The sequence below is a fragment of the Mya arenaria genome, chromosome 5 (genome assembly GCF_026914265.1).
Source record: "Mya arenaria isolate MELC-2E11 chromosome 5, ASM2691426v1".
Taxonomy (NCBI): Eukaryota; Metazoa; Mollusca; class Bivalvia; order Myida; family Myidae; genus Mya; species Mya arenaria.
This window is the reverse complement of record NC_069126.1, coordinates 16,061,820-16,074,192: the sequence shown is the minus strand read 5'-3', so window position 1 is coordinate 16,074,192 and position 12,373 is coordinate 16,061,820. Positions and strand designations below refer to the sequence as shown.

Here is a 12,373-nt window from a genome sequence, read left to right as displayed (position 1 = left end):
ACGCTTTTGAAATATAACAGATAACCAGTCATGTTCGCTTTGCATTTAATACTGATTAATGATAACCTGTCGAGTGGCCAGAAAAAAACACAACTCCGACAATATCAATAGGGTGAAAATGATTCATCAGACAGCATTTATATTTACTTAAGCACAGGCCGTAACCTTACTTTTAAAATTCAATGATGAAATTGATTTGAGCAGAGCGTACAAAAATGCATTTAAACCCAGAAACAGTATAGGGAAAACCACAACTTAGTTTATCAATGTGTCAATAACTAAATCTGTTATCATAAATTTATAATGTATTTTGCTAGAATGTTTTGCTAAAAGTTAAACCGTTTGGTTGCAATGTCATATAATTTTGCGACAAAACAACGAAAAGTAAAATGCGAGTTTACTTATATTTATAAACTTTTAGTAAAAACACATTCCCAATAGATAGATATTAAATTAAATATTGGGAAATAAAGTGCACAAGATGGCCATCATAGCCCTTCATATTGCTCACATTAAAAGTCTTTACACACAAATATGGATTATTTGATCATTTTTGGTAGAGGACAGTAGAAACTATATCTCACAGCAAACATCTAAGGTTTAGGCCCCAAGGTTTTTGGAAAAAAGAGTTTTACTTTCGGTTGCAATTGCAAACAGGTGTGGGCAGACTTACGCTTGACCCACAGGCATTTTTACAAACCTGTTAGAAGAACACTAGACAATGTTACACATCAAATATCTAAGCTCCAGTCATTTCGGCTTTAGACCAAAACAAGTATTAATCTTAATATATCTATGTAAAACATGTCCCACCGGGGAGGGGGCATATTTTGAACAATTTTGGATGGTTGACTCGATAATGTTTTGTATCAAATATATTAGCTCTACACCTTCTTATTTCAGACTTTTAACATATTCCCAATGTGACATTACATTACATAACAAATTATCAACGGACTGGGCCAAACTGTTTCGGACAAGAAGATTTAAAACAAAATGTCTTAAAAATGACCCGGGAGTACGTACAAATTATCAACGGTCTGAGACCCGCTGTTTCGGAAAAGAAGATTTAACATACACCGTGGGTAACCCTAATCCTTAACCATAGGGGCATGATTTGAACAATGTTGGTAGAGGACCATAAGAAAATGTAACACGCAAAATGTATAAGCTCTAGACCTTATGCTTTTTGTCAAGATTATTTTTCCAAAAACGTTTTTCCTTTCGGTTGCAATGGCAATCAGAGTTGTGCATGCAATTCATTTCCTTGAACAATTTTGAAAGGGAACCACTCAAAAACATCCCTGTGAAGATTCATCAAAATTGGTCAATCAGATAGACAATGTTACACACAAGTATCTAAGCTCTTGGCCTAATATGTTTTAGAAGATTTTTTAAGCTGAACCTTTTTGTTGCTCAGCTATTATATATTGGCCTGTTTACAATGTGATGTGAACGTTATTTATAAGAAAAGAAAATGCAAAAAAGAGAACAAATCCATCAATCCTACTTACATCATTCCGACCTTGGCTGTTTTGCAATGCTTGCATGTGCAAATATTCCCTGCAGAATTTATAAATCAACGTCATCAGAATATATCAATTAGTATTTTAATAAACTAAATGCAAACTTGACAAATGTTACAGATAAACTTAAATGTTTCAATGTTTTATTTGCTTTAATAATTGCTTTAATGTTTTAACATATATGTAATATATTTAAATAAATAGGTTTATGTTCCCCAAAATAAGTTAAGGACCACATTCGTTACATTCAAGATCATTAAGAATGTACAATGTTCTGCATATCATTTGCAACCTATTTTAATAAACTAATAACATATTGAGGCCATCAAAAGACCAGTTTTGAGGTCAAAAAGTTCATGCTGGATACCAGCGTATTTGATCCTCTTGTACATTTTGAACAATGCTCGAGTAAAATAAAGCAATTTCAACATGTAAATTAAACTGTTACGCATTAATGGACTACATTTCAGTAACTCAGCCCAGTCATATCGATACCTCACAGCGGTCTGTTAAACCATCCTGATCGCCAATGAACACACAAACCTCGAAACAATACGTTTTGTTGCCCAACAGGGTATCATCTATTAAAAATCATCTACTTCAAGTTCGTATAAGAAAACAATGAACCTCAATGAACAAAGTCAGTTTTTTTCGGCAATAGCTGTTTAAGCCCCAGTTTGGACCTAGATGTTTGAAAAATGACTTACATTGAAGGCCAGTCAATTATTGTATTTAGTGAATATTGTCAAAGAAATAAAGAAACTAAAAGGTTTTGGTTGGTTTATAGTGAGGTCTGCAAGCCTTAGATGAAATTTTGAAATGAATTTATCTGGATGCATACGCTTGCATTCCTTATAAATTACCTTTTTTTCTTTGAAAACACATAAAAAGGTTAAATTTAAAAGCAAATTGTTAAAATGTTTCAGTCATTTATCACAAATAGAGGCTTATGACCCCCTTGCGAGCCTCTCGTATTTTCCAGATATGTGAAGAATCCTTCTAACTGAAGGGCCTTGGTAAATTATTTATAAAAAAACACAATCGACTGACCCTGGTTCTTCTTCCCAGAAATAGCCTCCGTAATTCCTAATTTTTAGAAAAATCCCTAACAAAACGTAATTTAATTTTTAAAAATCGAATAATTTCAATCAACATTTTTTATTTGTTCACAATGCTTATGTGAAAAACTACAGAAACAAAGCGAATGAGATAAATGAATGGACGTTTGACGATCCGGAAGAGGAGTCGTAATTTTCTATATTCTACATTGGGGTGACCTTACCGAAGTATAACTTCCAAACCAACTCCGGGATCCGGTCAATTATGGAACACAAGTGTCTACATTTCAATAGAAGAATGTAAAAATGAAACTTGACTTCAGCTTATCTCAAAACCCCAAAAAGCATTAAAATAGTATGTTTGACATTCTAGAAACAAGAACAACAACATACATGTAACTTCAATGTCTTTCATCATTACGATAAGTCATATCATTGCTATTGCCTTGATGCCTTCACACATGCAGTCACGGAAAGTTGTGCAAACATTTTGCTTTAAATATAAGATATACTATATATTGAAATAAAACATGGCACAAACCCTGTCTCAGTAGCTGCGCACATGTTTAGCATATAAAATAATCGATGCCATATTTTTGAGTTAGTAATTTGTGCAACAACTAAACATTGTTCGACCGAAGTACTTTTTTGATATTCAAATGAAACAATATGAACAGGTCCAGTTCATACTGCCTTCTCATTCACCTCATTAATTACCTTGTTTACAAATTGATCGCCGTTTATCTTATGGTATTTAATTTTTGTATTTCCCTGCATAAAATCATTGTCACGAAGTTGACATTTAGAAACTGGCAGTTTTCATAATCTGAACTTGTTGCTTGGCAACATTCACCATACAATTCCAATCTTCTGCCTTTTTTTCTTCCTCAAATCCAATTTCAATGAAACCTTAATACTTAGCTCAATATTTATATGAACAACTACAGAAAGAAGTACAGTAATCGACAAACCTTTTCAGGAATATTTAGGTGTCTTGTTGTTATAGAGTGGAATGCATTGTTCCGAGTGTGATGCATGCAAACGATTGACTCCTTTGCATGAAACATTACAATTAAAAGAAGAATATATTTATTCTTTCACACATGATGTCAACTATGCAACAAATCCATTCAGAATGCATTTCTGTTATTTTTGTACTGTGTCAATTTTAAGATGCACTCTTACTCCCAAATCAGATTTACCACAATTAATAATATTGTTTTTATATTCAAAAACCGATAAATTTATGTCAAAAACAATGGTTCCTATGAAGGATGGAGAGTTTAATTTGAAAGAAATGAGCATAAAACACAGTATTTCTATCTTATGAGACTATAGTAGATCACAGTAAATCTTCATTCATCAATGATTTACTATTTTTGCGCTTTCTGCTGTTAAATACACGGTTACAATCATGTTATCAGTAATTGATATTTTCCATAAATGCATTATTCTTTAATAAGTAAAAGGTGTATTAGTCAAAATTAATATTTGTTATACATGTGTATGTATTGATTTTGAATAAGAGTGTTACTTTAATCGAAAAGGTAGGTCAACTGTTCGCTCCAATACGATGTTATTTTTTCATGTATTCATTCTCTTTCTAAATATAAAAATGAATTCGATAACAAGCTTAAGGCCTCCTCACACATAAGCGAACACCCCCCGACGTCAACATGCGTGTACTGGCGAATAGGACTTGAGTTAATTTCGTTCCCATTAGTATGTACGTTGTACATCGTTGATGGTGTTCGTATGAATGCGTTTGTGAGCTTCGGCTTCGGTTGAGATAAGTATTGTTCGTCGGAAAATTTTGAACATGTTGAAAAACTTGTGGCGAATAAAAGTTTCGTCTATCATTCGTTAAAATTCATTTCAATACGCTAACCATTCGGAATGTCTTCGCATAGCTTTCGTCAACTGTCGTTGGAGTTCGCTCGTTGTCAGGTCGTCATCAGCTAATTTGCATATCAAGCAATCGAGGAAGATCCCATGACGAATCTTTGCGATAGTTTGCGAATTTGTACGACATGTAGCGAATAATTACGTATTGAAGCTAACTGAATCCAAAATTTCATTACAAATTGAAGCGAATTGTGACGATTGGTTGACGTTCAGAAAACGAACGGCAGACGCTTGCATACGAATCATTACGATGGGTAACTACGACATACGAATCAACGCGAATCATTACGCATCTACATTTTTTGAGTAGTTTTGAGTATCTCAACAGTTTTGTGTATTCCTGAATTTCATATATAAAAGGAGGAGGCTAAATATCAAGATTATTTGTTATTAGTATTCCTTCGTCAAAAATGGAAGATCTACAACGCCCGACGCTGCAGTATGTGGCTGCTATGGCCCACCAAGAAGTCTTCCAGCAACAACTTAACATCCACCAGCTCATCAGAGGCCGATTTAGGGGGAGAAGAGGAGCCAGAGCACGTCGCATCTGGAGTAGACCATGGCTGCATCCCGAGAGACGGTGCCAATTTGGCATCTACGATCAGCTCATGGTTGAGCTCAGAAGAGAAGATCCTGGATACTTCAAGAAACTCCTCTGCATGCTAACTGTAATGTATGATGAAATATTCGAGAGGGTCCGCCATCGCCTCTCGAAACAGGTACAGGGAGCCCTTGGATCCAGGCCTCAAGTTAGCTGCCATTCTACGCCACCTGGTTTCTGGTGCCAAGTACTCAGACATGCAGTACTCCTAGAGGGTCGCTGAGAATGCCCTCTCTGAAGTAGTTAGAGAAGTCTGTCATGCTATATGTGAGGAATATGTTGATGAGGTTATGACAGCCCCCTCCACACCCGAAAAATGGAAACCACTGGCTGATGGGTTCCTCAAGAAGTTGTGTTGCTGCCATTGATGGCAAACACATAGCCATCAGAAAGCCTGCCAGCTCTGGTTCCTTATATTATAATTATAAGGGTTTTTACAGCATTATCTTACTGGCCATTGTCGACTCAGACTATAAGTTCGTGTGGTGTGACGTCGGTGGTGAGAATAAGACCACATAAATTTTACTACATTTGTAATTATATAAATGATATATTGATTATTAATTATATATTATAAGTATTGCTATTTTCAATGTAAACTGACACTTTCTTTTCATTCTGTATTTTCAGGATATGGTTCAAGTGGAGATGCCAGGATCTACAATGCATCAGAATTCCTGGAGATGGTGCAGGATGGTTCCATTGGATTTCCAGACCCACAGCCCTTTCCCCAATGACACCGTCGACATGCCCTTTTTTCTTGGTGGTGGTGGTGAGGGGGGGGGTGCCTTAAGCCTCAGTGAGCACCTGCAGAAACCCTATGGACAGAGAGCCCTAACCGGAGAGGAAATAATTCTAAACTACCGGTTATCCAGGGCTATGGGGGTATCAGAAAACGCCTTTGGCATTTTGGCAGACCGATTCCAGGTAATTATCTCTTTTTTTGCCAAACATACAGTCGAACTGCTTACACAACAAAAACCTGTTTTGGTCCATAAATAATTTGTTCGATAAGCACAATTTCGAAACCACTGAAGTTATCCAACTTATCGAAGTTTGATTGGAATTTTATCAATAGACAATCTTTTTCACGTTAAATTTTTACGCATGGCAATATTTGTCTTCGGTCATTTCAGATACTCATCTCAAAGATGAACCACAGTCTATCCAGAGTGAGGCTGATTTTCAAGACATGCTGCATTCTCCACAACTTGATGAGGATGAGGTACCCCACTATGCAGAATGAAGAGGACAAAAGAGGCGACCTAGTTCTTGGGGGAATGGAGGAGAGATCGAAACTTGGAGGATACCAGGACTGTCAATATCAGGGGCTACAACACAGCAAGCAAAAAAGTGAAGATTGTGAGAAATACTATGAAGCATTGGATCATCTTTTCAGCGGGAAGTGTGCCAAATTAGAGGTTAAAATTGAGTGTTTTCGAAAATATAATTGTGAACTCAAAGTCTAATTAAAAAAAAAGAAATGTATAAAAATATTAATTTCAAAATATTGATAAAGAAAGGAAAATAAATATTTAACTAATGGTATGAAAGTCAATTGTAAATAACATCAAAACTTTGCAATATTAATTAAATTGGGCCATATCAAGGGGAAATGTGTCTTATGGTGTTGCAAAAGTGTAGACCCAGATCAGCCGCAGCACCTTCGACAATTCCTAATAAAGTGATTGAGGACACTGCAATAGTATACCCGAAGTATTGGGACAAGAGTACAAGAGAAGTAATTATACTAAGACAAGAAATTCTATATACAAAATTTCTTTGATGAAAAAGGACTTCAGATGTAATCAACATACATACAATGATACAAAATAAAAAAAATACAGTGATCATATACATCACTGACAAAATCTCTTCTACCGACTACGTGGTGTGATGGCCCGTAAACTGGATGAAGCATCCGGAGCAGACAACAGAACTGGAGCAGATAGGGGATGGGTGGTACCACGAAGACTACTATCCATGCTGTATCCTTCTTGACCCAGGACATTTGGGTTCCTGGTCATTACGGACAGGTTGACAAGAGGACAACAGCGCCTGAGTAAGAGGGGAGGCCACGTTGGCCACAGGTGTCACAGGGATATACTTGTGCACTTACAAAACTTCAAAAAAGTTGAAAATCAAACAGCAGTCAAACAGCAATACGACGTGATGTCGAGTCGGACAAAGTTAGAAGGCAAATTGACCCCAACTGGTTTTCGCCAGTCGTGTACTGCGTCCGGTAAAGGCCGGATGCGGAAATACGTTTTCGGAAAGCTTCGGAAGCATGCGCAAAGTTGCGCTTTGGTTCGCATGTTTACGTTCGTAATTGCAAACGGTGAAAACAAAATTTGTTCTCGCGATTCAACACATTTCAGCGAATAACAGTAACCGTTCGTCACACTTCGTAAATCATTCGCAACAAATAGTTCCCGTACGTTTACCTTTCGTTATAGTTCAAATTGTGTGACAAATTTTCAAACAGTTTCGGTCAAAATTCGCCAGAATTGACAAAATTACCCAATTCGCCAGGCTGCGCTTGATGGATTCGCCTATGTGTGAGGGTGCCTTTAAGTTATTGAAATATTTCTTACTATATAACTATGTAACTATGACAAAATGTGGTCCTTAAATTATTTTGAGGAGATAATTACTTTACGAAATTGTGAGTACCAACATCAATTTATTTATTTTTATCATTTTTGCCAATAATACAAATACAGAGAAGGAACCCAGTAGCCCAAACAGTATCCAAATTTGGAAAACAGTATTATTGACATGCTTTCAACTTTAACAAAGGACTTAAATACCTTTAAAAGGCACGAGGAAATTCAGGAGTCGAAAGAAATCAAACTACACCAGGCCAAATAAGCATGTCATATGTACACATGGAAAACATAATAATTAAATACAAGAAATGTTGCAATGGGACGAAACAAGGTTTTCAATAATTGACGGTAAACTATGACTCAGAAGAAAACATATTTCTGTTTTACAAACAGTCCCAATAAAGGTGTTATAAATGAACTGTAACTAAACAGTGTCCTCGACCCTTACCCAAGGAGGCCCGAATGCAATCCCATGGATTCTCTAGCTATGTACTAACATTGGTCATTAATATATTACCGCAAATTAAAGATATTCAATTCAACCGTTTTTCTATATTCGGTTAAGGTGACCTTGATTTTGAGCCAAAATGCCTAATACATAATTCCATGAAAAGGTTTCCATAAAATCTTTCCTTATACCATGAAGCGTACTTCAAACTGTTTAATCTGAATATCTATTTTTTGGGGGGAAAGTCATATTGTGACCAAACTTGGTATATAGAATTGGAAAGATCTATAATGATATTTCACTAAAACACTAATTTTCGCAAGATTCTCATCTTTGGGCCTAATTTCCAGTGATGAATCATATACTAAGTATTCTACTGACCTCCTTTTTACAAGTATGACAAAAAGAATTCCCAACATAACATAGCCTATGTTACTGAATATGTTGTTGAAAGAGCTCACACGTCCTAAAGGATGGGCACAGGCAAAATTGTAATAGCAAATATCCTGGTTTCCAGTGAAATTCAGCACCTACAAAAAAACGAAGAAATATTGAAGGGAAAATATGAACACGATTATATGTTCTTAACGCACCATCTTACAATTGAAATATATTGAAAAAGACGTACTATATATGTATATATAAACAAATGGCGAAATAGTTTTTAACAAAAGCAAAGAGTAACTTTTTTAAACATGAGCAGAGAGTAGTGTTTTCGGACGAATGGGCAAAATTCATCTCGTTAACCATTTTATACAATGCCCTGAATTGCAGCCGTTTTACTAAGAAAAAGGGTTTGCTGTTGGAGAATCAATAAATAAATGATGCACTTAATTAAAGTTTGCAAATTTATTTGAAAAGGATTGGTTTTGGAAGGTGATATACCGGAGGAGTATTTGAAAGTACGAACTGCATTGAATGGAAAAAAATAAATACATAAAAATTGCATAATTTGGATAATAGCTGGGTGTCTTATTTATGTGTTTGTGTTTCATCATAACGAAACGTGGAAAAAGCAGTTTCATAGTAGTTTCTATATATTTATTTTTTGATTATCTATTTTTTTCGCGTTTGGTTAAGAATTTAGAAATGTATAAACATGATTGAAAATCATGGTTTTAGAATGGTTGGTCAGGCAAAAAACGGATAACAATGAAAGAACTTTATCCGATGGCCACTCCAGAGTATTGAACGTTGTGTCAGTATATGTTCTAGATATATCAGTACAACAATTAAATTAAGATGAATAACAGGTTCTGTAACTATCGGTTTGCAAAATCGGACCCAAGTGTTCCTACTGTTTGAACGCACGGAAAAATGAATCATTTATTATCATCAACTAAACAATTCTTAGTTTAAATCTTCACTAAAAACCCATAGCAAAACCATTTTATCAATTAGATACTTTTAATATACTTAAACCTTCATTCAATGTGCATAAAATTCTGTTTGGGGAACTTTGATATACAAAACATATAATATGTACGACAGGGCTGTAATATGCACAAGTCAGTCTGTATAAAGGCAAGTGAGCACAATTCCTAGAGTACCTAACATGCAAACAGGTAACTCCAGCCCCATTCTAACATTCTTAAGCACTATAAAAGAGGATCAAATTAATCGCTTTTTTCATATAAACAGTGATATTCTCATCAAAAAATCAATTAAACATAAAATCGTGTTATGCTTAAGTGCTTTCGACAATATTTTCATGAGCACTAAATATTTAAGAGGATGATGTCATCGGATAATGTGTTAAACAATGGTCTAGATTTTGCCCCTAAAACCTTACCTTCTGATATGTCATAACAAGTTGTATAACAGGCAATCCATAAAATATGGCAATAGTGAACAAGTTCCTGAAAAACAGAAAACATTATTTTTACAAATCAATATATTAGAGACAATTATAACCCCAGTTACTTTTTCTCAATACATAACTGTAAACAAAAACAGATGCAGTGCGTACATGTGGAAGGAAAGAGTGATTACTAAATACTCACTTTGCATATAGTTTGTAATTTTTGTCGACTTTCTTTTCACTCTTTCTTGCTAAGTCGTGAACAAACAAACGAGTCTAAAATACACAATGAAATCGTAACTCCTTGGAGTAAAGAGTAAATGAGAAACAAAGATAATTGTACATACATAATTTATAACAAGAGCTGTCACAGTATGTAACGAATGCCCCCGAATGTGACATTGACCTACGAACAAGGTCAGTACATGAAAAGTTGATCTTGCTTTTACGTGTCAAATACATATGGCAAGTGATTTTAAATTGCCTCTGAACATAAAAAAATACCACCCATACTTGACAACCTACACTGTTATGTCCTTATATTCAGAATTCCATTGTGAATAAACACTTAGTGTATCTTTCACCTTAGAGGTAAGGACATGGGTCTTGCACACGACACGTCGTCTTCGTATGTGGAACACATGTGGCAAGTGATTTTAAAATCTGTCCATACAAGGGGAGGTAATAGCCCTGACACAACAACCTATACTCTATATGTCCTTATATGCAGCACTCCATTGTGAATAAACACTAAGTGTGACCTTGACCTTTGAGGTAGGGACACGGGTCTTGCACGCGACACGTCGTCTTGGTATGTGGAACACATTTGGCAAGTTATTTTAAAATCTGTCCATACAAGAGAAAGTTACAGCTCAGACACGACAACCTATACTCTATGTCCTTATATGCAGCACTCCATTGTGAATAGACACTAAGTGTGACCTTGACCTTTGAGGTAGGGACACGGGTCTTGCACGCGACACGTCGACTTGGTATGTGGAACACATGTGGCAAGTCATTTTTAAATCTGTCCATACAAGGGAAAGTTACAGCCCGGACACGACAACTTATACTCTTATGTCCTTATATGCAGCACTCCATTGTGAATAAACACTAAGTGTGACCTTGACCTTTGAGGTAGGGACACGGGTCTTGCACGCGACACGTCATCTTGGTATGTGGTACACATGTGGCAAGTTATTTTAAAATATGTCCATACAAGAGAAAGTTACAGCCCGGACACGACAACCTATACTCTATGTCATTATATGCAGCACTCCATTGTGAATAAACACTAAGTGTGACCTTGACCTTTGAGGTAGGGACACGGGTCTTGCACGCGACACGTCGTCTTGGTATGTGGAACACATGTGGTAAGTTATTTTAAAATCTGTCCATACAAGGGAAAGTTACAGCCCGGACACGACAACCTATATTCTATGTCCTTATATGCAGCATTTGTTTGTGAATAAACACTAAGTGTGACCTTGACCTTTGAGGTAGGGACACGAGTCTTGCACACCACACGTCGTCTTGGTATGTGGAACACATGTGGCAAGTTATTTTAAAATCTGTCCATACAAGGGGAAGTTACAGAGCCGGACGGACGGACGGACGGACGGTGCGATTTTAATATGCCCACCTTCGGGGGCATAAAAAGCAGTTCAATCGATACTACAATAAATAATGCTAAAATGTTATGAAATATGTGTACGATTCATTATTATTTTTTTAAAAACACATACTTTTGTTCGCAATATATTCTTATCATGATTTGCATCATCCACTTTGTCAAAGTCTGAAGAATCCACTGAATCATTGTCATCTAAATTGTCGGGCTCTTCAATAGTATCATCATTTATTGCCCCATAGCCTGATTTTCTGGACGATTCTTCAGTCAATGGTCTTGAAACCTCATCTTCATCATTTTGGCCTTAATTATAAAAGTATTCCTGAAGTTATATGTGCTTTATCATCCTCACCATTCTGCAGGGGAGGGAGATATAGATATCAGCTGTCAGACAGGCTTCTTTACAATCAGAATTAAGTTTAATTCTGACTATTCTTGTTATTCTTACAAATTTTATTCCACATTACAGTTCAGTTGTTTCATTTTGATTTCCAAAATACCTAATATTTTATAAAAAAAAACAACAACAAATAAATGGACAAATCAACAAACCATTACAAGAGGGAACACCTTACCATGAAGTGACATAGACCTTTCAAAAACTTGATCTGTGACGTATCCCCATTTTTCTTTACTGAAATAAGGAAACGTTTTATGATATGGTCAGTTTACTATACATAAGTTTTAAGGCGTGTGGCATTATTTCTAAATACTCAGCCTACAGGGGCTGCAATAAGGGTGCGTTGTTTTGACTGTCCCTTTGACCACGCCTATCCCCCCACCCCAGTTTAAAAA

At 35.9% G+C, this 12,373-nt stretch overlaps 1 protein-coding gene and 1 pseudogene across 3 annotated transcripts in view; one reads left to right on the top strand and one right to left on the bottom strand.

Annotated features, from left to right (window-relative positions):
- LOC128234135 (SID1 transmembrane family member 1-like) overlaps positions 1 to 12,373 on the bottom strand; it is a 56,469-nt gene that overhangs the window by 21,200 nt on the left and 22,896 nt on the right. For all 3 annotated transcript variants that reach the window (XM_052948175.1, XM_052948174.1, XM_052948176.1), the window contains exons 8-13: positions 12,154 to 12,212; positions 11,694 to 11,881; positions 10,151 to 10,224; positions 9,940 to 10,006; positions 8,529 to 8,677; positions 1,515 to 1,563 (exon numbers count right to left, since the gene is read on the bottom strand). In XM_052948175.1, the coding sequence (XP_052804135.1) occupies positions 1,515 to 1,563; positions 8,529 to 8,677; positions 9,940 to 10,006; positions 10,151 to 10,224; positions 11,694 to 11,881; positions 12,154 to 12,212 (586 nt within the window). The remainder of the gene's footprint in view (positions 1 to 1,514; positions 1,564 to 8,528; positions 8,678 to 9,939; positions 10,007 to 10,150; positions 10,225 to 11,693; positions 11,882 to 12,153; positions 12,213 to 12,373) is intronic.
- LOC128234137 (uncharacterized) lies at positions 5,450 to 6,901 on the top strand (annotated as a pseudogene).